The 22,918-nt window shown below is 41.3% G+C and overlaps 1 protein-coding gene across 4 annotated transcripts in view; it reads left to right on the top strand.

Annotated features, from left to right (window-relative positions):
* Positions 1–3,114: 3,114 nt before the first annotated feature.
* Positions 3,115–22,918, top strand: part of fermt2 (fermitin family member 2) — a 46,963-nt gene continuing 27,159 nt past the window's right edge. For 3 of the 4 annotated variants that reach the window (XM_031310126.2, XM_031310125.2, XM_031310124.2), the window contains exons 1-3: positions 3,115–3,376; positions 5,160–5,317; positions 22,367–22,600. In XM_031310126.2, coding sequence (XP_031165986.1) covers positions 5,161–5,317; positions 22,367–22,600 — 391 coding nt within the window. In that variant the 5' untranslated portion in view covers positions 3,115–3,376; position 5,160. Of the gene's footprint in view, positions 3,377–5,159; positions 5,318–22,366; positions 22,601–22,918 lie in introns of those variants that run through there. The other variant, XM_035994859.1, reaches the window with a different exon arrangement.

Below are 22,918 nucleotides of genomic sequence, written 5' to 3'. Positions count from 1 at the left end.
TTCGGTGAATTCTCTTCTTCTTGTTAATCTGTCATATCCCACAGATAATAGTACGGGGAAAATATTGAACTTGTTTATACCGTTGCGTAGGATGAGGTTGAAATCACCAGAGGACGATGGTATCATTGCTCATTTCCAGACTGACTTTGGAGGACAATAGAGCGGCTTGTTCGTCTGAAACTCAGATCAGATTCTTTCCGAGGCACCCCCTGATGTGAACAACAAGGCTGACTTATGGATCGTGAATAGGCCGCATTGTAATCCTCAAGAAGTCGTTGCTTCCACATGAGTTACTGGCGCTTTAATGCAATTTAGCAACATCTGCAAAGGCAAGGCTCACAGATGGGACCATTTAGAATGGAGGTGATTCTCATAAATAATGCATTTGGCTCTGCTGTTCTATGTTTGACCAGAAGAGGTCAGTCATCTATTGGTAATACTGGAACAAAGACCCCTATTGACCATCTGTTGTCCAGTGCCCTTTCTCCATTTCTATTTCCATCCATTGCCCTTACCTAATTGAGCTATTTAGACAGTTGTTAATTCTCTCATTTATGATTGTGTGAATTGATCAATTATGGTTTTAGGTTGGTAACCCACTCAAATATCACCAACTACAATCCAAATGCTGAGAAACTGACATTGTTTTTTTATTTTTCTTTCCAAAGGTAACTCTTGCAGACAGTGGAAATCTCCCCTTACATCGTCCACCTCTCTGCCTCTTCTTTCTCCCCTTCACCTCCTCCCTCCTCATCCACATCATCAGCAGCCAAGCCATCTCTCCTCTCCATCGGACTCTCCTGCTCTGCATCTGACTCACTCAAATGTTTACTCTGCAATTAAAACACAGCCTATAAAAGGCAATGGGTCGGGTGCCAGACACTGATGAGGGGGTCAGACCAGCAGGGAGAGAGGTTATAAATCGCTTTGATGCCGAGCGTAGTCTGAAGGCCCAGATTCCTGAGCTGGAGGACTGTAGCTGAGCAAGTTCACCGGGCTACCGAGCCAGAAACACTGATGATTCATGGGTGTTTATTGCAGATCACTTGGAGAGTGTGTGTTGGAGTGTGTATTGTGCCGCTGCTTTGGAAAGAAAAGAGACAGCAGCCTTTTTTCCCCAGCTGATCATTTGTTTGAATGCACTCATGAAATGCCATAATTCATCTGCAGCAGTAAAGACGTGAGCAGCAACCTGCAGACAATATAATCTTTAGTGTATTGCATTTAATGGATGAAGAAACCTCTGATCGTCTCACACTGATGATATGCTATGGTATTATTTTACAATGACCCCATTACAATTTTGAACCTGGTACATAGGGAAAAGAAAACAGTTAAACATGTGATGTTGACCTGCACACAATTATTTTCTCATAGTTACCAGAACTACATAAACAGCCATGCTATTGCATTTTACTTTCAGATTCAAAATAGCACTTCACCAACACTTGCTGCACTTCTCCATCAAATCAGAACACTACCATCCATCACATATTTCAAAAAGGCATACAAACTGTTCCTTCTCAACAGTTAACACTTGCACACATTGATTGCTCATGTATTGTCCAAGTCTGGCTTGCACTGTCTGTATTGTCGTTTTTAGTTGTCTGTATCTGTCTAGCCCATGCTAATGTCTTGTACAAATGTTTCTGTCCTCATGTGTTCTATGTTCTATGTTTGTGCAGAACAGGAACCTGCTGGAAACCAGTTTTTAAACATGTGTCAGGCCCATTTATATTGTAACTTAATGTTACTTTTAACTTTCCTGTGTAATAAATGAAAAAAGAAATAAAAAAAAGAAATAGTAAAAGGGCTATATTTGGTAGACGGCTGCAGACGGTTTTAGATGTCTTAAGTCTATTAGCAAATCAAAGTAAACTGTATCTGATTCACTTTAATGACTGACCTTGTGTGGGAGACAATAGTTTGTACGTGCAGAAGAAAATGAAAATGTGAAATCAGGTGAAACTAAGTATATTTATGCGTTTAGTTTACTTTCCATCTCTACATTTTGTAAGAAGTTATATTTTTCTGCTGCTGTATGTACTTGTTACGCTCCAGAGTAAAAAAAATTATTAGATAAAATTATGAAATATAATGTATTTTTATACTTTAAAACCCTGAAGAGTATGTGAAGTAGTTTGACATTCCTCTACCTGGACCAGCTTATAGCATGCTGCTTGAACATATGTGATGTGTCAGGAATGAAAGTAGATATCTGTATACTTTGGCACATTTCTATACTTCACTGTCTTCAACTGGAGCTTTAAGTCTAAATGAATGACTCTACACTAAAAGCAAAAATGGAGCAACTTTTCAGTTATTAAAACTTTAAAAGTGACAAAACCAAAATGCCTTGTTGTTTTGTGCTGTTACTCCCAGGGATAAAGACCCAAAAGGTCCCTGTGTGCTGCTACAATGCTCCGCATCACTATTGCCATAAAAGGCAGCTTGAGATCTTCACTGCATGTCCATTATTCACATAGCGTTGAATAGTGTACTGTGGAGAGCTGCAGTTTGACGAAATATGTAATCAAACACATATATAAGCGCAAGCCTACCTTATTCTGTTAACATTTACTTATTGTATTGCTGAGTTAGTTTTATTTATGTTGTATTATGCTTTACCAAGCTAACAGTGATATTGACACTAAAACTCACATGAATATCTGATTTTGGCAGACAGTTCTTAAAAGTGTCATTATATAGTTAAGGTCCAGAATACGATTTAATATTCGATCAAATGATGAAACATTATTGATTTGTGTAGTCTAAACCCTCCAACATTATGTGAAATAGACTATTTAGAAATAAATAAATGAAATAAAAATACCATGAATTCCTGATATACTTTGTATTTCTACAAAGTGGCTCTCTGGTGAATAAAAAAGGGAGAAGAAAGCCACTACTCACACTCACAGGTCCTGTGTAATCCCTGTGTGTGTGTGTGTGTGTGTGTGTGTGTGTGTGTGTGTGTGTGTGTGTGTGTGCGTGTGTGTGTGCGTGCGTGCGTGCGTGCGTGTGTGTGTGTGTGTGTGTGTGTGTGTGTGTGTGTGTGTGTGTGTGTGTGTGTGTGTGAGGTGACAGGGGGGCCAGTAGGCGACCAGAAAAGCTCCCAGTATGAAAGGAAAAGTAGGATTGGAGGAGTGACGTTATCTGCTGCTGGAAAGAGGGAGGGAGAAAGAGGGACGGCTGGACTCCATTAAGCCGAAGCCTGCAGGAAAACTGTTTGGGATACTTCACTTCTTCAGCGAGTTCTTCGGGGATTTCTTTCTGTTTTATTGTCTAAAAAATACTTTATACATGATTTAAAGAGGGGGGGACTTGTTTTGTACCGTGTAGTCGACTGTTTTAGTGTTTTTTCGTCTTTGTGAAGGTGAGTACACTGATTTAAATGTTCGTCCTCAAAGCGTTGCTCGTTCGCCTCTATGAAATATGAAAACGTTTTTTTTTGTTGTCGTACCGCTTATGTTACATTTAACCCGCGCTTTAATTAACAACAACTTTGCTCATTTGAGCGGTTTGGTCGCCTTTAAACACACTTTGAGCTTAACTTACTCCTTTAACGACCGACTGAGTGTGCATGTAGCCGGGGGAGCTGTTGTACGGACTCGGCTTACATAATTAACCCCTCTGCCTATTTGTAAGAGTGCCTTTACCGTTATTTTTAACAGGTGAACCTGCACTTTTCCGGAGATAATAGCTGCCAAAGATCCTCGTTGAACTTGTAGTCGCGGGCCTATAGCCTTTGTTCTGCCGTGTTTATTGATTAAACGGCTGTTTTGATCGCCAGGCCACTCTCTACTGGACAACCGATCAGAAGAATGACAGATAGGCTATAATGTAACTTTCTGGCGGTGACTTCACACAACAGGGCGCGTCTTATTCCCAGCAATAAGGATGAGGAGAGTCATAGTGATGATTTGGTTCACCTTCATCACTTTTCTAAATCATCCTTGGGTCATATGTTAATTAGTGAGCTAAACTACCTCATCTCTTGTATTTCCATTATTAACAGTATGCTTATGTTGGGAGAAGTACTTCTTACTTTACTAAAGTAAAAGTAGCAATAGCAGAATGGAAACATATTCCAATATAAGCAGAAGTCCTGCTTTCAAAACTGTACTGAATCAGCAGCAAAATATATTTAGAATACTATATATTAAGTATGTAAAGTAGAATAACTCACAATGAAGGATACAACTTGTCAGGAGTGGGCAATATCAATAAAATCCACTATCATGGCATATGTAATTCTATAGCCTATCAATGGAAAAATGACTTAAATGTTTGTGGATAAAGTGATCAAATGGAAATGTCTGTTTTTGTCAAATAGTGTATCCACGACAAATTGAAGAAACTTAACCACTATGATGCAAAAATCCTAAATTTACAATATTGCCTACAATTTTGTTTGTACCGTGCTCGGTAAATGCCCAAGTTGTTCAAACTCCACACCTTCAGTTTGTAATGCAAGTTTTTTTTTATAAATCTGTAGTCTCAGTACAAGTTGACAGACATGAACCCTGATGACATCACTGTGACATCATCCGGGTTGCTGTTTCAGACATTGTAAAACTCTTTTAGATATTACACAACTGTTGTTACAGGTTGAGTAGTACCAACCTAGATTTCTCTTGAGTGCCCCTTTTTTAAAAAGGATAGCTACCAAGGTATAGCATAATGGTAGGGCAGACACATTTTCTTCTGTCCACCCCTAGACCCTGTCATAGTGTTGGAAAATATTGATGCTTTTATGTATAAGCACTATTTTAATGGCATAGCAAGTCTAGGTGGTGCACATCCAGTTCCATTTTCATGAATTGGTTTCTTTAAAGCATTGCATCGTTTTATGAACTAATCACATATTGTTTATGTAAAATATGAATCTGCAAAGTAACCAGCATACTACAGCTGTCAGATACCGTAAATGCAATGGAGTATAAATGTATATGTGTATATACATGTAAATGTATATGTTTCCTTGGAGTAGAAGCATATATTTAGATACCAAAGTACTTAAGTAAAGTTCTGTGGTCAAGAACAGTACTCAAGTAAATCTATTAAGTACATTATTTCTTTCCAAAGAGTCAAAAGGTTTCTTGTGACAGAATTTTAGCTGGACTTTCTCCCTTCCTGACTGTGGGTCTGTTTGGCAGGATGGCGCTGGACGGGATCCGGATGCCCGATGGCTGCTACGCCGATGGGACATGGGAATTGAAGATGCATGTCACCGACCTCCACAGGGACGTGTCGCTCAGAGTAACTGGAGAAATCCACATCGGCGGAATCATGCTCAAACTCGTGGAGAAACTAGGTATGCATGCATCCGCGCTGCTGTCATGCCATGGGCCAGAGCAGTTCACTGTGGCTTTTCAAAACAGCTTTTTCTAAAGTGTAATAAACAGGCTTGAGCTGAGTCTTAATTGACTAATTTTGACACATGATAGAAATGACAGCAATCCACCGTGTGCAGTCTGCAGATTTAAGATGCATTCCATTTGTAATAGAGTGGAGATGGTTGGCTGTACCTCTGACCCTGTACCATCCTAAGCAGAATTGCTGTGTCAATGGCTGACTTGTGTTATCTGTTCATATTTGTTGGGCAATAAATCATTTTTTTTTTCAAAATAGTTATCATTCTGAGAAGTGAGATTCTACTAAGTAAACACTTCTCTTCTATGGAAACGTGTTTCACAAAACTGGCCAAAGTTAAGAACAGAAATTCTCCAACTTTGTCAAGTCTTGGAACTTAAAAGTATGCTTTCTGCCAGAAACGCAAAGAGAAAATGCCAGAGGTTGGGAACAAGCTACATTATTGTCTTCGGAGATAATAGTGAACTTGTTCTGTTTAATACATTTTCTAATTGTGCAGACTATTTAATCAGTATGGAGATTTGTTGCTTTGACCTTTTGTTGCATGACACCAGCGCACTGTTATGTAACTGCAGTTACGCACTTGACAAGTTTGGGTGCAAGTAAGCATAAGAGTCCTCTGTTCCAGCCACTTGAACACACTGCCCTGTTTCATGGACGCTGGAGAAAGTTCAGTGGTGGTGGCAGTGAGATTTGGGAGTGACAGTGTTGTGTTGTATGTGGATGGTGCTTGAACGCTCAGCATTCCTGCAGCGCTCCAAGGTTTTATTCCCTGCCCATGGTCCCGTTTTTAGCTCTCCTGTTAGAGCGCCACATAATTGAGGTCTTTGTTCTCTGTGGTCGTCTGTGCTGAGCAGCATCTATGCTAGGCGAGTGCAGTGTTGCTGCCGCGCGTGGGACGACATGAATTCGTTGGTCCTCCCACCTCCACTCCACTCCTGGCCTTATCCGTTGTTAGAGTTGTGTTTGCGCTTTTTGTTAAGGTCTGGTTGAAGGGTAATGACCTTTCTTGATGTGACACCTTCTCTGATGTGTAGTGTGGGGAAAGACTTTCAGTGGTGGCTATTTATTTGTGTCATAAAAGTTGGATAAATGAGGCATAACAGTGTAGTAACTTTGTAATAGATTTTAATTGTTATAGAAATCAATTTTGGTTTCATGTGTTGAAAATTGTTTTGGTTGTACAGTTATATCAAGTTGACAAGTTGGCAACCACCATCATGGTGTGATGGGAGTCGCCTGCTTTTTCTTTTGTTTTCATCCTTCCTAATTTCTGTTTTCCTTAAGGATGTAGCTGTTTTGCTGATGACTTGACCTTTTTTATCTGCTCAGGATTCCAGTGGTTTGAGATCTTAAGGCAGTTGACAGTAGTTTTGATTTGTTGACTATGGTTGGCTGTTGGTTGTTGTTGCGCCGAAGCAAAATAACAGGACGCAGGTGTGCATGGTTGTTTCACTGTCTTATCAAAAACGTACTGTAATTTAGGGCTTTTTGACCAAAGACCTCAATGTAAATATTGCGACATATTTTAAGGTTGACAATTGGTGCTTTCACAAAATATCTTCACATTTAGATTTTAGATAAATAACCATCATAATGTGGATATAATGACTAAGTGGTTAAAGGCAAATAATAGAACAGCTAGAACAGTCTGGTTAGTTCAGAAAATGAAATCACTTTACTGTAATGCAGACTTTGAAACCAGGAAAAGACAAAACGTACCATGTAACAATATTACGAATCTTCAAAATCTAAGACGATATCTAGTGTCATATCACGATATCGATATAATATTGATATATTGCCCAGCCCTACTGTAATTCTAGCCTTGGTTACCATTCCTAAACACATGTAAATCCCCTCCATATTATCGTTTCACAACCACCATTACTGCAGTTAAATTAGCTTACTGTAGTGTGCTTAAAGGTAATAGACCCTCCGACCGAGAAGCAGAACTGACATTAAACTGCTCTGTGAGAGTGTATTTGTGCCTCTCGACTGGTTTCACAAAGTGAGTGTGGGGACATTTCATTTGACTGCCATCTCCCTCCTACCCTGAGTCAACAGGTTGTTTTCCATTGTAATCATTAACCTGCCTACAACATTGGTTTTCCACATGCCACACCGCAGGAAACTGTACACTATTCAAGTGACGCACAATATTTAGTGTTTGGAAGAGGCGATGTTATGCTTTCAGTAGTCAATAAAATATACATTTTCTTAATGATCATTTGGGACAGTTTAGATGAAGCCCTTAATTCAAATTTGTCCAAAAAATGTCATTTTAAACTTGATTTTTTTTTCCGGTGGAGACCGTCCTGTAAAAACCAACACTATGCCATGAATTAAAGGACAATTCCGGCGCAAAACGAACCTAGGGGTTAATAACAGATGTGTACCGACTCTGTCGTTCTCTGGGACATGTTTTCATGCTAATCAAATGTGTTTGTAGCTTGAAACAAGCTAGCGCGGACCGCTGATTAGCTTACAATGCTAGTATTCGGGGCATGGGGAAAGTAAAAACAAATCGCTATTTATACCACTAAAAGGTGGAGAACTTTTGTAAGTGTACAGACAGTTTATTAAAAAGATAGTTTCGGAAGACCGTAGCTCCCAAGACGGCAGCTGCCTGTATACAAGAATGCAACTGTCTTTATAATCTATCTTTTTAATAAACTGTCTGTACACTTACAAAGTTCTCAATGCTTCGGTTAACATTTAGGGACCCTCATTATGCTACCGTTGAAGTGTGGTGATATTTTGAGCCTTTTTAGTGGTATAAATAGCGATTTGTTTTTACTTTCCCTGTGCCCCAAATACTAGCGTTGTAAGCTAATCAGCGGTCCGTGCTAGCTTGTTTCAAGCTCCAAACACATTTGATTAGCATGAAAACATGTCCCAGAGAACGACAGAGTGGGTACACATCTGTTATTAACCCCTAGGTTCGTTTTGCGCCTTTTAATGTGTTAATGTACAATCTGAGGTGAGAGGAAACAATCTGTGCAAGTTAATATGAGTCAAGTTATGAGATTAAAGAAAATTGTAAGCAAACAGTTCTCATGCGACGCCCTTCTGTGTGAAATAATCTTCAGGTCTTTCTTTTGTCAGTAAGTCAGTTCTTTTCTCCCAGCTCTCACTGGTGACAGTGCTGCACAGTCCTCACTGAGCACCTCTGAAGTGCTGTCCCATACCAACAGTTGGATTTGCTGATTACTTGGTTATACATAGACACTGTATATGTGCAAATGTACATGCACGCATATTCATGGCGCTGTGAGAAGGCACACGTAGATAGTTTAGAGTTTTGGCAGGCAATGCGACAGTCTCACATTGAAAGGACATCCTGGTGCAATGACAACTCTCTCTCTGTCCTTCCTCCCCTCTCTTTCGGTCTCTCTCGGCCTCCCACACTCCAAAATGAAGGACCTCTTGTGATTCAGTAATTGCTTTCCACGAGGCTGACGGTGCTCTGGATATTTTTCTATCAAACATTTGTTGCTGTATGCTGTTTTTTATTTTTTTAAACCGCAACCATTTGTAACTGTTTTCAGAAGCAGTACGTGTTTTGTGTGAAAATGTTGCGTCGGCTGTCCTCTGTACGATGGCCGGTGTTCTCATTAGTAGTATTTGTGCACATGTTTCTACACGTGAGCAGAGTTGTGTGGGCTGGTGGGTGTGTCTCGCCCACATGTATCCTGCATCCATCTTTCAACTCTTTCTGTTGGCTGCAGGTCGTTGGTCCACATTGCAGGCTCAAATGGCCTTCGATAATGGATTAAATATACAATTGCCAGGAAGGCACTTAGCTATTGATCACAGTAGCGGACGCTGCTTCCATTTCCTCTGCAACCCTCCAGGAGAGCAGTATTTAGTGCCAGCTGATTCACCACCCCCTGGTCCCCCCCCCACTCCTGTAATCCTTTCATCCCTCCTCATCACTGCTGCTTTCTCTGACTTTGTTGATCGAAAATTGTAGCCCTCCTCTCTAAACGCTGATATTGCCATTTAGAAGGGAAAACAAATAATGCACAAATAGCATTAGCTGGCGGGAGATTTATTGGATTTAAAGGGATTGTTCCCAAGTTACATTGCTTTTAAGTCTGCTAAACTGTGGCTTACAGTAAGTGCTTAAGCTATCAATGTTTCACACAAATACATTGCTATTTTGCACAGGCTTAAGGTAGAAAGGCAGGCTTTTGAAGTGAAGATGGTGTACTCCATGCCCCTGGACTCAAAGCCTCAGACTGTCAAGTCATAGATGTTAAGAATAACACATTTTAGCTAATTGTGCAAACCAATGAAAAAGCAAGTCTTGGAATTAGCAGCATGAGTAGTTAGCAACTGTAAATGATCGGTGAGAACGTTGTTACCCTACTGGAGATACCCTGGTTGTAGTGGCTCTGTTCAGCCTCACAAAATACAGCTGAGGGTATAGGGACTGGATGGAGTAGAAAATGGGAGGGAAAGAGGGGGGTGGGGGTGTGGAGTGAGAAGGGCCTGAGCTTTCTCTCTCTGTCTTTCCTTCTCGTTGTGACGTTAGCCACGCTGCTAGAATTCCATAAAAGTCTTCGATGAAGCAGGAAATGACTTTCAGGGTTTGGCATGTTGTTCTCTGGCCGCTGCCGTCATTGCTGGATTTTCTGCTGTCTGCTTGATTCCTCCTCTCTCTGGCAACTCCCTCTTTTCCTTTCTCTCTCTGTTTTGACCCTCCTCTCTCACTCCCTCCTCATCTTAATATATTGTGAGTGTGTGGCAGCAATGTCTTAATGTTTGACACTACTTCTCCAGCCACGTAGCAAGGCTTAGCAATCAATAGAAAACACTGAAGTACACATTGTTCATTTTCTCATGGTTTCTGAACCAAGTTCACGTACGCTGACTGTTCAGTGTTCCATAAATAGAACTTGAGCAAACTAATTTGTCTAGTGTGACTCTGATAGTTCATGTGGTTGTTTCCAGTAAGGGGCCTTTTAGTTTTTGGCCGCCGTATCACCAGCTAGCCGCTAGAGAACTTTCCCTGCATGTCAGAGAACATGTGTGTTTTGTATTTGCGATGACCTACATATTTACATCGCGAGTGAATCGGCGAATGGCATCATCCTGCATTCACTACAATTTGTAAGAGCAAATCACATACGGAATATATTTGTAAGTAACAATAACTTTTATCAGCTGTTTGTGTTCTGTGTCCTTTTTGCAATGCCAAAATGCTGTCTGCTGGAGGTTGTGGTGACCAGAGGGAGATGGCTTCGGTTTGACAATGGAGTGCAAGTTTCATTAGGAAACGGACGCGATTTAACACAGGATGCTGAACTTCCTCTGGGCTTTTTTTTATGCGCCTTCTCCCTTGTGCCTTCCTTGCATTCCCGCCTTCCCGCCCTCTCAGTGTTTATGGCATTTTTTTGAAGGATTATGATTCTTTTTGGCTGCGAGGAAAGACGGATCTTCAGTCCCTGCAGAGATTGAGATGAAGAGCTTAGATACTGTAGTCATATCTGTCCTGATGATGTGAGAGGTGTGGACGTCTCTTTCCATTCAATATCGCACACCAGGGAAGAGTGGGAGACTTCTTTGATAGATGGCTATACCCACTTTCCCTCTACTCGTATCAGCTTGCCATGACACACAGTTCAGATATATATCACCGTGTGTAATGAGACTCATTGATTGCGAGTGTGGAGCCCTCCTAAATGTCTTGGCATTACGAAGTGACAAACGGCCTGGCAGCCTGTGTGATCGTCCTGCTCTCTAATCTCTCTGACAGGAAGTAGTTAGCCTAAGTAGCGGTCCTGCCCAGGCCAGAGCTTTCCTGTTTCACTCACAAGATGCTACAGTGATTGTGCTGTTCTGTTCTCAGACTTGCACATGTGCTCACGCATAGGACCCCCCCCCGGCCTATTATATTTACATACATACTCATTGTTTCCCATAGAGAGTTAATTTTAGCAGCCCACACCAAACTACAAGATTTTTTTAAATGTGTTTATTATTTCTTCCTGTCAGTATTCTACTTGGCAGTGCAGACAGTGGATTGAATAAAAAGTTAGTCAGAATGTCACATGTGCTAGTTACCTCCCAGCCTAATTGATGCTTTAGTACTATGAAAGCGAATTTAAAGGAGACCGTGTAAAGTGAAGAAACCAGCTGTGGTAGTAAACCTGTGCTATCCTACCGAGTTAACTACTTGCACATCGTACAAGAAAAAGTTTCTGTTAAGACTGAAATAAACTTGACTTTGACAGCTGTTGGTTTCGATGTAGTCCCTCGATAAGGGATCATGTGGGAACAGTATCAGCTGCTTAATGCTGCAAATATCACGTGATGTAAATGTCGTTCCCAGTTCTTTCTATCACTCTTTGTCCACTTTCATTAAGAACTGCTGTGCTTGTTCAGGACAATCTAATTAGCCACGTTTGGCATCTGAAACATGCAGTGGAGCAAACTTTCATGGCTCCTCTGGGAATCTGAAGCCTGTTGCTTTTTGTCCCTCTCACCTTCCTGTAGTGGCAGGCAGCGCAGTAGATTCATCGGAAGGAAATGTTACAGCAGCACATTGTTGTTGTTACGACACACACCTGTGTGCCACTGGAAGAAACTGATAGGTTCTCAGATTATATTTCATTCATTTCAACCTGTCCCTGCCTACAGTCTCTGTACTCTCCCTTTTACAGAGAAAAGCTGCAAGAGAGGTGTTGGTTTTCATAACCAAGGGATGAGACTTTATTATGGCAGTTGTGACAGAGCATAACTTGTTTAAATGATTTCCTTACAGCTATGTCAGGCTTAATGTTTCTACATTATTAACATGGCAGCTAATCTAGTGTTAACGCCATTTGCCTCTCATTTCATTTTTTCATTTGCGCCACAGCAGGTGCATTTGTCTGAAAAATCTCTCAAAATGATGAAAATCGTTAATCGCGTCATCAGAAATGATGTCTTCAAATTGCTAACAAACAAATATTGAACCCAGAAGCAATTATGCTTAGCAGCCTCAAGTGTAATTTTACCATGGAAGTTCTCCTCAGGGTTTCTAGAGAAATTTACTGGGGAGCAACTGAGCTTCCTGTTAAACTCACAGAGGCATCAGTGGGACGGCGTATCACAGTCCGGAGGGGACGTCTGGCAGGATGGATAGAAGGATGGATGAATATTGCCTAGCTGCTCCGCTGATCTTAGTCCCTGAGTTTCTTTGTAATGTAATTATTCCACTGGGCCCCTGAACACCTAATCGTATGAAGCTGTGTCAGGGCGGAGGTGGAGTACCCCCACTGTTTTGCTGTGTTTGTATTATGACACAAATGGATACAAACTATCCGTCTCTAAGGAGGTTTCCTCTAATAGCCCTCCTGGCCTCTCCTAATGTATCAAAGCCAGTACTGTTGCACTCTCTTTTAACTCTTAACAGGCTGGATGCACCCAGATTTCCTGTTAAGATTTCAGACTCACTCCACTCACTTATTGTCTTTTATTGGGTAAAGGGCCTGGTTCTGGCTCCACTAATTTACCAGGGTCCCGTTTCAGAAAGCAGGTTTAATGAAAACTCTGTTTGTTAACCCTGAGATGAGGGGAAACTCTGGGTTTTCTGTTTCAGAAAGGGAGGTTAATCAAACCTGAGAGAGAGAGGGGGGTAACTCCAGCCCGTTTCAGAAAGAGAGGTAACTTAACCTCAGAGTCAGTTACTATGGTAACTGAGCCTGTGAACCTGACCTTGTCGGGAGCAGGTTTTCTTCAATAAACTGTTATATAAAATATAAATATGTTTCCAGTATTACACAGACCGGATGGAACAGATGCATCGCAAGTATGACTTCTGGATTTAGTTATGTTGATCATTCGTCACAAGTCCAGAAACAAGTTTGTCTGCTCACCTGCTGCCACTTCTTTCTCTGACGTACAGTGACATCTTCTGTAATCCTGTGTGATTCTATCTCATGTCTGCCATACAGATTTTGTCATCACCTGTCTCTATCAAACTTGTTGTAGTCTGACTAAGCAAGCGAGTGCCTAAAGGCCAATATCCAGTCAATCTAGTTTGTTTGTTTCAGAAAGGGAGGTTAATCAAACCTGACAGAGGGGGGTAACTCCAGCCCATTTCAGAAAGAGAGGTAACTTAACCTCAGAGTTAGAGATGGCCCGATACCATTTTTTGCTTCCCAATACCGATTCTGTTACCCTGAACTTGCGTATTGGCCGATACCGAGTACCGATCCGATACCAGTGTATCATATATTTTATTATGTTTTAACAAGTGTATACTACTATCCCTGTATGGATGTGATGTGATTTCTATCTTTGTTTGTCGGCCTGGCTCAGGTTAAACTCTTTGTGAAACATGAACAAACACAAGCAATGAACGCCACAGAACTTTCTTTTATTATCCAGTTTGACAGTCAGTTATAACGGAAAAAGAACATAAATAAGCTACTTTAACGTAGATTTTCTTTAGGGCTTTATTACGTGGTATCAGATCGGTGCATAAACTCCAGTACTTCCCGATACCGATACCAGCATTTTAGGCAGTATTGGAGCATCTCTACTCAGAGTCAGTTACTATGGTAACTGAGCCTGTGAACCCAACCTGGTCGGGAGCAGGTTTTCTTCAATAAACCTCCAGTTTCTCTCAGTCTCCTCCCTCTGACACAGCGCTCTTTCATTTCCTCATTCATTCATTCAGTCTGTATCAGGCGCATTTTAGCGCAGACTATAAAACGTTTTTGTTCTGAACATGGCATTTCCTTGTGTCAACGATCCCGTTGATGAAGAAGCTGTATTACTTTGCAGGGAGTTAAGCATACGTTGGGAGATAACTACCTATTTGAGTGGTGCCGTTTTTCTTCCCAGTCTAGTCATGTAGCCTACATAACCTTATCCGTCCTCATATCACTAATGTCACCCATCGTGGACATGCTCTACATCACAGCACATTATTTGTGTCACATTATGTTTTTTTTTGCAAACAGCAGTTTTCTTTACAACATTGGTGATGCGGAGCATTTTAGTAAAGCCACTGTAGCAAAGCGCCATCAGAAGAGTGTGACTCGCTCTGAAACGTGTTTTAAACATTTTTGTATTGTTCCCTGGACACAAACCAGTGAGAGCCATTAAAAAGAATGAATTATTAATTATATTTCTATTAATGATCATGGTGCTGCAGGCTCAGAATGGGATTAGTATCTTACTTTTTCGCTCGCAGGATTGCACCTAAATGAAATTATAGGTGTAATGCCATTCCAGTTTTCACTAGTAATATTATAGGTTACCTGTGATTAAATATGAAATGAATACACTATATTAGAGCTTAGGCATTGACTCGAGCAGCAAATTTCTCCCACACCAATTCTCTCTTTTGCAGCAGCCGCTATGTTGCTTTTTTTTTTTTAACGAAATACAAGTTCGAACTCGCTGTATGTGCGCATGAGTATTTCCGCCGACCAGTTTGTTTGTGGTTGTTACCATGGCGAATCGTAGTATCATGGCTCTATTCATGCTGCCTTTTTATTGTGGTGGTCACGCGCTTAGCTCTAAGTCAACCTACTCCGAGTTGATTGAACCAACTCAAATCAGCTGTTCTGGAACCGAAAACTCAGAGTTTCCCATCTCAGGATAAATCAACTCAGAGTTCAAGGTTAGACTCAGTTTGTTAAACCTCCTTCCTGAAACGGACCCTTGTAGACCACATTTGTAGCAAAGCAGGTTCATCTCATCCTCTGGAGTGGTCAGGTGTAGTGAGACCTGAGCTGTGATGCACCAAAGATTGGGTACTGTCCAACCTCAGATGGAAAGCCTGAGTGTTGCCTGCTTATCCTGAAGCATAGCCCTAGCTCATTCTGGAGTCTTTAGGCTATAGTAGGGCTGGGCGATATGGAGAAAATCAAATATCACGATATTTTTGACCAAATACCTCGATATCGATACTGCAACGATATTGTAGTGTTGACAATTGGTGCTTTCACAAAATATTTACACAATGAGATTTTTGACAAATAATCATCAGTAATGTGGATATAATGACTAAGTGGGTAAAGGCAAATAATAGAACAGTTACAACAGTCTGGTAAGTTCAGAAAATGACATAACTTTACTGTAATGCAGCCTTTAAAACCAGGAAAAGACAACACTTATGCCATATTACGATATCCAAAATCTAAGACGATATCTAGTCTCATATCACGATATCGATATAATATTGATATATATTGCCCAGCTCTAGGCTGTAGCGTATTTTGGATTTGTGTGTGTGGGGTGGGGGTGGGGGGAGCAGTAGTGGTAGTACAACACTATTAAATCAATATCTGCCACAATGTCCCCTGACTCCTTTTAGGCCAGCCATGACCTTAAAGGATCTCTCACTTTGTATCACTGACACAGGGTACAAACTCGATGAACCTTTTTGTTTTTTATTTTTCTGCAGCCTAAAATGCTTTAATGGCAGCACTAAGTGTCCCTTTGTCTAAATGCTTTGTCAGGTAAAGTTTGACAGCTTAAAAGGGTTGAGGCATGTTTTTGCATATTTAATGCCTGTGATAAATGACCTGTTTGATTGACTATTGGCAGCAAGCTGTGCTGTTGTATAATAACTGACTGAAATGAGCTCAGCCAACCTCGTTCAACTCAGGTTGTCAATGGAAAGCACTTGAGTTTTAATGGTATTGGTTAGTGAATACCAGAAGGACACAGCTACAGCTGGAATAGATCAAAATATTAGTCAATGATTTCTCCTTTAAGGGTGTTAAGAGTCAAGAAAAATGATATGTTGCCAGTATTACACAGACCGGATGGAACAGACTTGCATCGCAAGTATGACTTCTCGATTTAGTTATGTTGATCATTCGTCATAAGTCCAGAAACAAGTTTGTCTGCTCACCTGCTGCCACTTCTGTCTCTGACGTACAGTGACATCTTCTGTAATCCTGTGTGATTCTATCTCTATATCACCTGTCTCTATCAGACTTGTTGTAGTCTGACTAAGCAAGCGAGTGCCTAAAGGCCAATATCCAGTCAATCTAATTTAGGGACAGTGCAGAACATTTGCTTCCTCTATCTTAGCTTGTCAATACCGACCTTCACCCTGCCTCAGACGTGGAATATATTTAGAAAGAGAAGGGCTTTCATGTTATAGAGGGGGACGTGTGCGTGCATTAGTGTATGCATGTGAGAGAGAATAAGATTGACAAACCTGTAGCTCTGTCTTTGTTGTGTATGAAAACAAGTTGTCGTCTCGCACCATTGCCCCCACGGCGTCAGCCAGGAGTCACCAAGGAAACGGCATGACCAGCCTCACCCTGCTGTAATGTTTTAATCAGCTGATGGCTGAAAAGGACAAAGCCTGGCACTGCGTGGCCATGGTTATCACTGATGGCTAACAGCTTGGCATTGACAGCTTATGAAAAACATTTTCAGGCAAACTGTGCAAACACAGTGGAAAAAGTCCTAACCTGTACTGTAAGCAGTGATGCTAGAGATGAGCCTGGATTTTGCTTTAGGCGTCAGCTGATTGTCACTGCTTTGCTGGTTGGAGACAAACAAAGAGTAACTATAAGTCATTGAGTGCACATGCAACAACAAGGATTTATTGTTTTTAGCCCAAAAGCCCAGTGTCAAATCTCAAAGATGATGAAATGTTTTTTGGCATTCAGCATTTGTTATTAGCATTTCAACTGATCAGAAAATCAACTCACGAGTCTGTAGGCATGTTTCCATCAACGTGTTTTTATTCGCATTTTGAAGTATCGCATTAGAAAATGTTGATGGAAACGGCTAAATTCGAAAAAACGTCCTCAAATTCGCAAAAAAAGTTTTTACGCTCGCTTGAGGTGGTTTTTGCCTTTTTCAAAAAAGAGTTAATGCGCAAAATGGGAGATGGAAACAGCTTTGCCGAATAAGTTGTGATGTAGCGAACATGTAACTCACATGACTATAGTCCTGGTATCCATCGGATGGGGGAAGGATCGGGATATGGGTCCCATCCAGTGCTCCGTACACTTGCAGCACAAGGTGCGTAGTGGAGTTGCGGTGCGCTATAGCCTGTGCCTCAGCCACGTCGGGTATATTGACAAATTGGTTCAACAGCTTGGATCGATGGCCCTGCACACAGCGTATACACAGCGGTGAACGTTTGTCTCGCTGACACAACCCTGTATTCTGCACAGGTGGCCAACTTGTACAATGCTACCTCTCTCCATTTAGCCAAAGAACTTAGCTTCTAAACTCTATGATTTAGCAAGCCGGTTTGCAATTTACAACCACGCGTAACGTCAACTTGTGACGAAACTATGCTTTGCGTAGTCTAGTTTATTTGTTCTAAACCAGTTGATGGAAACGCTTCTAATTCGCATTTTCTTTTCTTTTTCGCGACATTTTAAAAGTTCGCTTAAAATTCGCTTGACAATTAGATGGAAACATGACTAGTGTGTATTGTACTTAATTCTGCTTAACCATCTCTATGTTCTGATGTCTTACACAGAACTGCCAAAATCACAAAGCATAATGTTGTTTAGCAACAGAGGGAAACATGTCAACTGGCAAAATAACATTTCAAATAGTAATGCAGGAATAGATTTTTGATGAAAAAATTATTAATAAAGTAATGTTCACAGAGCCAAAAACCTGTAATGCATTCAGCTAAAGGTGTCTTCAGCTACCGAATCTGTGTGTGTGCACAAAGTGTGTTGGGAACAAGTAGATGCATACTGTCTTATGCATAAAGGCAGTTTTTCAATTTTATGCATGCAATACAATTGGAGATGCATGTAAAATTTTATTTTGACTTTCCTCTTCCTCATGCTTGCTTGCTCTGTCTCATGTTATTGTGTCCCCACTAAGAGCTCCTCCCTCTGCTCATCCTCCTCATCTCTCCTTTCCATGCCCTTTTTTGTGTTCCTTCATTCTCATCCTCTCCTCTATCGCGTCCCCTCCCCCTCACAGTCAGACAGGCCTCCATAAACATAGCTGCCTCCTAATGTAAACACATATACTCTGACTAGGAGGAGAAGGGTGGAAAGGGCAAAGCGAAGTGATGAGGAGGAAAGGGAAGGAGAGACAATTCAGTTTCCTCTATTATTTCAATTAAAGCCCTGAAAACAGGGTACATTTTTGCCTTCTATTATGCAATACTTAAAGTACAATTTCAGTGTGTGATCTTTGCGTTTCGTTGAATTGCTTTCTAAAATATTCAGTCATGTCTTTTTAAAGCAGTATTTCTCGCTGTGGTTAGGTATCTGGTGCACAAAGCAGAGGAAGTGGTCTTGTTCAGGAGCTGCAGTGGTGATGGTGTTGAATGAAAAGAACTCAGTTTGACAGATTTTATGGATTAATTTAGCTTGTTAAAGCGCACACACGAACAAACACACACAGCTAATGTAGTTAATGGATGGATAAGAACACCCTGCCTTCCACAAATCCCCACACCAGCGCACACATACAATCTCTGTATCATCTTTCACATCCTGCAGAGGTCATAAAACATGGTTTTCCCATTCTGTTTCCCCTCCCTGGTCTTCCAAGCCCTCCGTGCGCGCACACACACACACACACACACACACACACACATATATATCACTCTACGGAGGGGCTGTTGGTCCACATTTAATGCACCCAATTACTTAGGCCCCTGCTCCTCTGGCTGCGGCATTACGTCAGGCTTGGCAGGCTGTATTTTTAGCTTGGAGATGCCATTGGCCCTCCCTCCCTCCCTCTCTATGGATTGAGTTACCACCTTGTTGCTGAAAGAACCCAATGGACGCCTATGTGAGCCGCCCTCGTCCAATCCCAACACATCGAACCATTGCGTAATAACACAAGCAAGCCGAAGGAAAGGCTATTCCCATTATGGTTTTGCCGGTGGGCGGGGACAAGGAAACAGTGGAGCGGGGGCCATTGAGAGCATGTTGAGGGTAACTGGGACCAGCCAAGATGCATTCATGCCTTGCCACAGACTGTATGGTGGCCATGCATGCTGAGTATGAGGATGTTTCTATAGAACCTGGTCTGTGGTGGAGACCTGAGTGCCAAGTGTTAATGCTAGCTGTTCTGCATTGCTCCCAGACACCAGAAATTGCAAGGTTGTAAGAGGAAAAACTGTGAGCAGAGTTATGAAAATACATTCTGGTCTATTTTCAATTTTTCCTCTCTTTACTCCCTCTCATTATTCCAGCCTTTAATAGCTGCAGTGCACTTAAGGGTGCCGTTTTTCTGATGATAGCAATGAAGTTGCGTTCGGCACAGCTGAGGCATCAGAATGGAGCGATGACAGCTAGACCCCCATGCTGCTAGACTCTAGAGTAACTCACACAGGGTCTCTGAAAGAAAGGTTGGAATGTTTTCTCTCAAGTACCAAGTGTTGTTTATCCCCACAGTAAACAGTATACAACCTAACAGCTTAACAAACAACTCCTCCCGAAATCAATTCACACAGTCCTGGGCCTTCACAATGACCTCTGCATTGAGATGCTTGTGGTCACTCTTCTTCTAAAACTTCCCTCCCATTCTTAATCACCAGTGTAATCTTTTCCTCATCCCAGTTTGCTTTACTCACATCACAGCAGTCTTGTTTCCTGGTTCTAAGCAGCCAGTCTCCCCCGCTAATCCCATTCATTCAGTTACTAGACGGGATCAGCAGCAGTGTCAACAAAGCATAAGGATGCCCCTATGTAAAGTTAAGGTCAGGGAAAACAATAGCACATACATAACAGACCGAGAGCCACTCGAAGATTTAGGTTACCATGGCACAAAGCGGATTGACAGATGGAGGAGGTCAACATAGGGCAACATTCAAGATCGTTCCCCTGTCTTTAAACATTGTTACCATATTCCTTTGGGAATGCGCAGAAGCAATGTGCATCAGCCAGTGGTGGATTATGATAACTGCTGTCGCCTTGTATCCGAAAGTAATTGTAGTCCATTAGCTGTGTCGTTCCTAATGTAATACATAGATGTAATGTGTTTATGCCACATTTAGCTAATGTGCAACCAGCTTTGAATACAAAGTAGATGTGTGTTTTTTTTTAGAGGCTCTTGCCTGTTTTTAACCACAGGAATGTTCAGCATTCATTCACACTAAATAGGCCTACAGGGAATTGTGGACTTGAAGCATGGATATTTTTGCTTAATTCTTTATTCACACATCAGTAAGATACGGTTCAAACAATGAATTGATTAATCTGTTAGTCGATCGAAAGATAATCCTGTAATCCTTTAAGTCATTTAGCAAGGAACAATCCCACAACATTAGCTGGTTTAAGCCTCTTAAAATTGAGGATGTGCTGCTGTTTTTTCTTTTTTTTTTATCTGTAGCTGTAAATTGAATATGTTCAGGTTTTGTATTGTTGATCAGATAGAATAAGTAATTTAAGAATATTATGTAAGTTCTCTAAACTTGTGATGGGTGTATTTCACTATTTTCTCTTTTTTATTTTTTTTTATTATAAATGATTAATTGATAAATCATCAGTTGCAGCCCTACAGTAAAGTACTAAGGTAGTTGACATAACAAATTGAAGCCTTATTAAAAGATATGACGGTAAAGTTCTCACTTAAGAGTTGGCACATGTAAACAACATCTTGCCTAAACTCATATAGTGCCTAGCCTAATATTATGATATGCTGATAATGACATAAACTATATGTATATACAGTATTTATACTATTCTTGTCATCTCGCTGACAGTTTTTTCTTTTTAGCTTTTTGGAATATTTATGATGCTGCTTTAGATGACTCACTTTTATTCTAAATAAATGCCTAGGTATAAGTATATGCCTTTAAACACTCTTGCTGACGCAGCAGTATACATGTTGAAACCGTTCAGATCGACCTCTTTGATTAAAGGATGACTGAGCAAACTGACGTCTGTGTCTGGACACAGTGACTCTGAGAGGAGAGAGAGTCCCAGAGTGAGATAGAGGATAGGCTGGAGAAGCGATGAATGGGTATGTGGGTGGAGGAAATGAGACACCGCTTTGGGAAGTGCCTTACTGGACTAATGCCGAAGTAATGACATCACTTCTCAGGGGGGGAAATCTGAAAGTATAATAGGCTAAAAACTAAAGGTGTATTCACTCCATCTCAACTATCATAGACTGCAAAGGCCTTTACACTTGAACATAAAGTATCATATGCACAGTATGGGTTTCCATAATCAGTCAGATGGATATTTTTAGCACTCTTAAAAAGTAAACATAAGCAAGTCTTTGAGCTAGTTAGCCTGCTATTCATTTTGACCTGATTAACATACTTAGCTATTATGTGAATGTATTCCATTAAGGCGATACATAGATACGAAATTAAAGCTCTTCAAACTCTCACTCTCTCTTTGAGCGTGTGAGATGCTGCCTTTTCCACTTTTACCTTCACTTTGAAGTGATTGGCAGCTCAAACACAACTTCAGCCCATCATGAGGCTGCTCGTATAGAAACCAGAGCAAGGTGATCTGCAGAAACTCTTTTTTTTCTTTTTTTGTGATACATTTTTCATTAGCCAGAAACAGCTTTTTTGAGTTCTCCTAAATCCCTGCGGTTTTCACCATCCCCTTGAAGTCAGACACACACCATGAGACCACAGGTCCCTCCCCATTGTTTCTGAGCCCCTGCGGAGCGAAAGCCTGGGAGCTATGTGGGTTTTGGGTGGCTTGTGTCTGCTATAGAGGGATCACAGTGTGACTTTTGAACAAAGAGGGAGGTATGAACCTGATATCTCCACAGCGTCACACAAACGGCCACATCTTTCACACACTCAGTCGTCTCATTCTTCCCACTTTGACGCCCTCATGCTAACCTTTTCTGTAACCCCCCCCCCCGACCGAAGGACATATTTACTGAGCTTAGGTCAGTACAGTGTGATGGTTACAGACTGAGCGCTCTAGTTACACTTTCCATTTGCTTACAATAGTTTACCTTGCTGTCAATAGATATAAAATAGCTTTTGCTGCGTTCTCTTTTGCACCTTTGCAGTAATTTCTAAAATTCATCAACTCTTCTCTTTTCTTTGCCTCCGTAGATGTGAAGAAGGACTGGTCCGACCATGCTTTGTGGTGGGAGAAGAAGAAAACATGGCTGTTGAAAACCCACTGGACATTGGACAAGTACGGCATCCAAGCTGACGCCAGGCTGCTTTTCACGCCGCAGCACAAGCTGCTGCGCCTCCAGCTGCCCAACATGAAGCACATGAAGGTCAAGGTCAACTTCTCGGACCGCGTTTTCAAGGCTGTGTCCGACATCTGCAAAACCTTCAGTAAGTGGAAAGACTGACTCATTTACAGGACAGCAGGCAGAGCAGCGTCCATAATTTGAGTCGAGATGTGGAAAACAGTCATGAAGCAAATGTGAGATGAGGTGTGACCGATTGGCAAGGAGTTATGGGAATGAGTGGAGAATAGTGGTCCAGTCTACTTAGACCTATTGAAGGTGCCCAAAAACATCTCCCTGTAAGCCTATTTTTGGAAAGGTTCTGGAAATGTTCTAAATCAAATCTAACTAATCATGCTCTTCCTCTCGTTTTGTTTTTAATCCCTGGCAATGTGGTTGTGTTTATTAAACATACTCTAAGCTC

This window comes from Sander lucioperca, chromosome 18 (genome assembly GCF_008315115.2).
Source record: "Sander lucioperca isolate FBNREF2018 chromosome 18, SLUC_FBN_1.2, whole genome shotgun sequence".
Classification (NCBI taxonomy): Eukaryota; Metazoa; Chordata; class Actinopteri; order Perciformes; family Percidae; genus Sander; species Sander lucioperca.
Note: the sequence above shows the minus strand (reverse complement) of the source record. Positions and strands in the feature narration are given on the sequence as shown.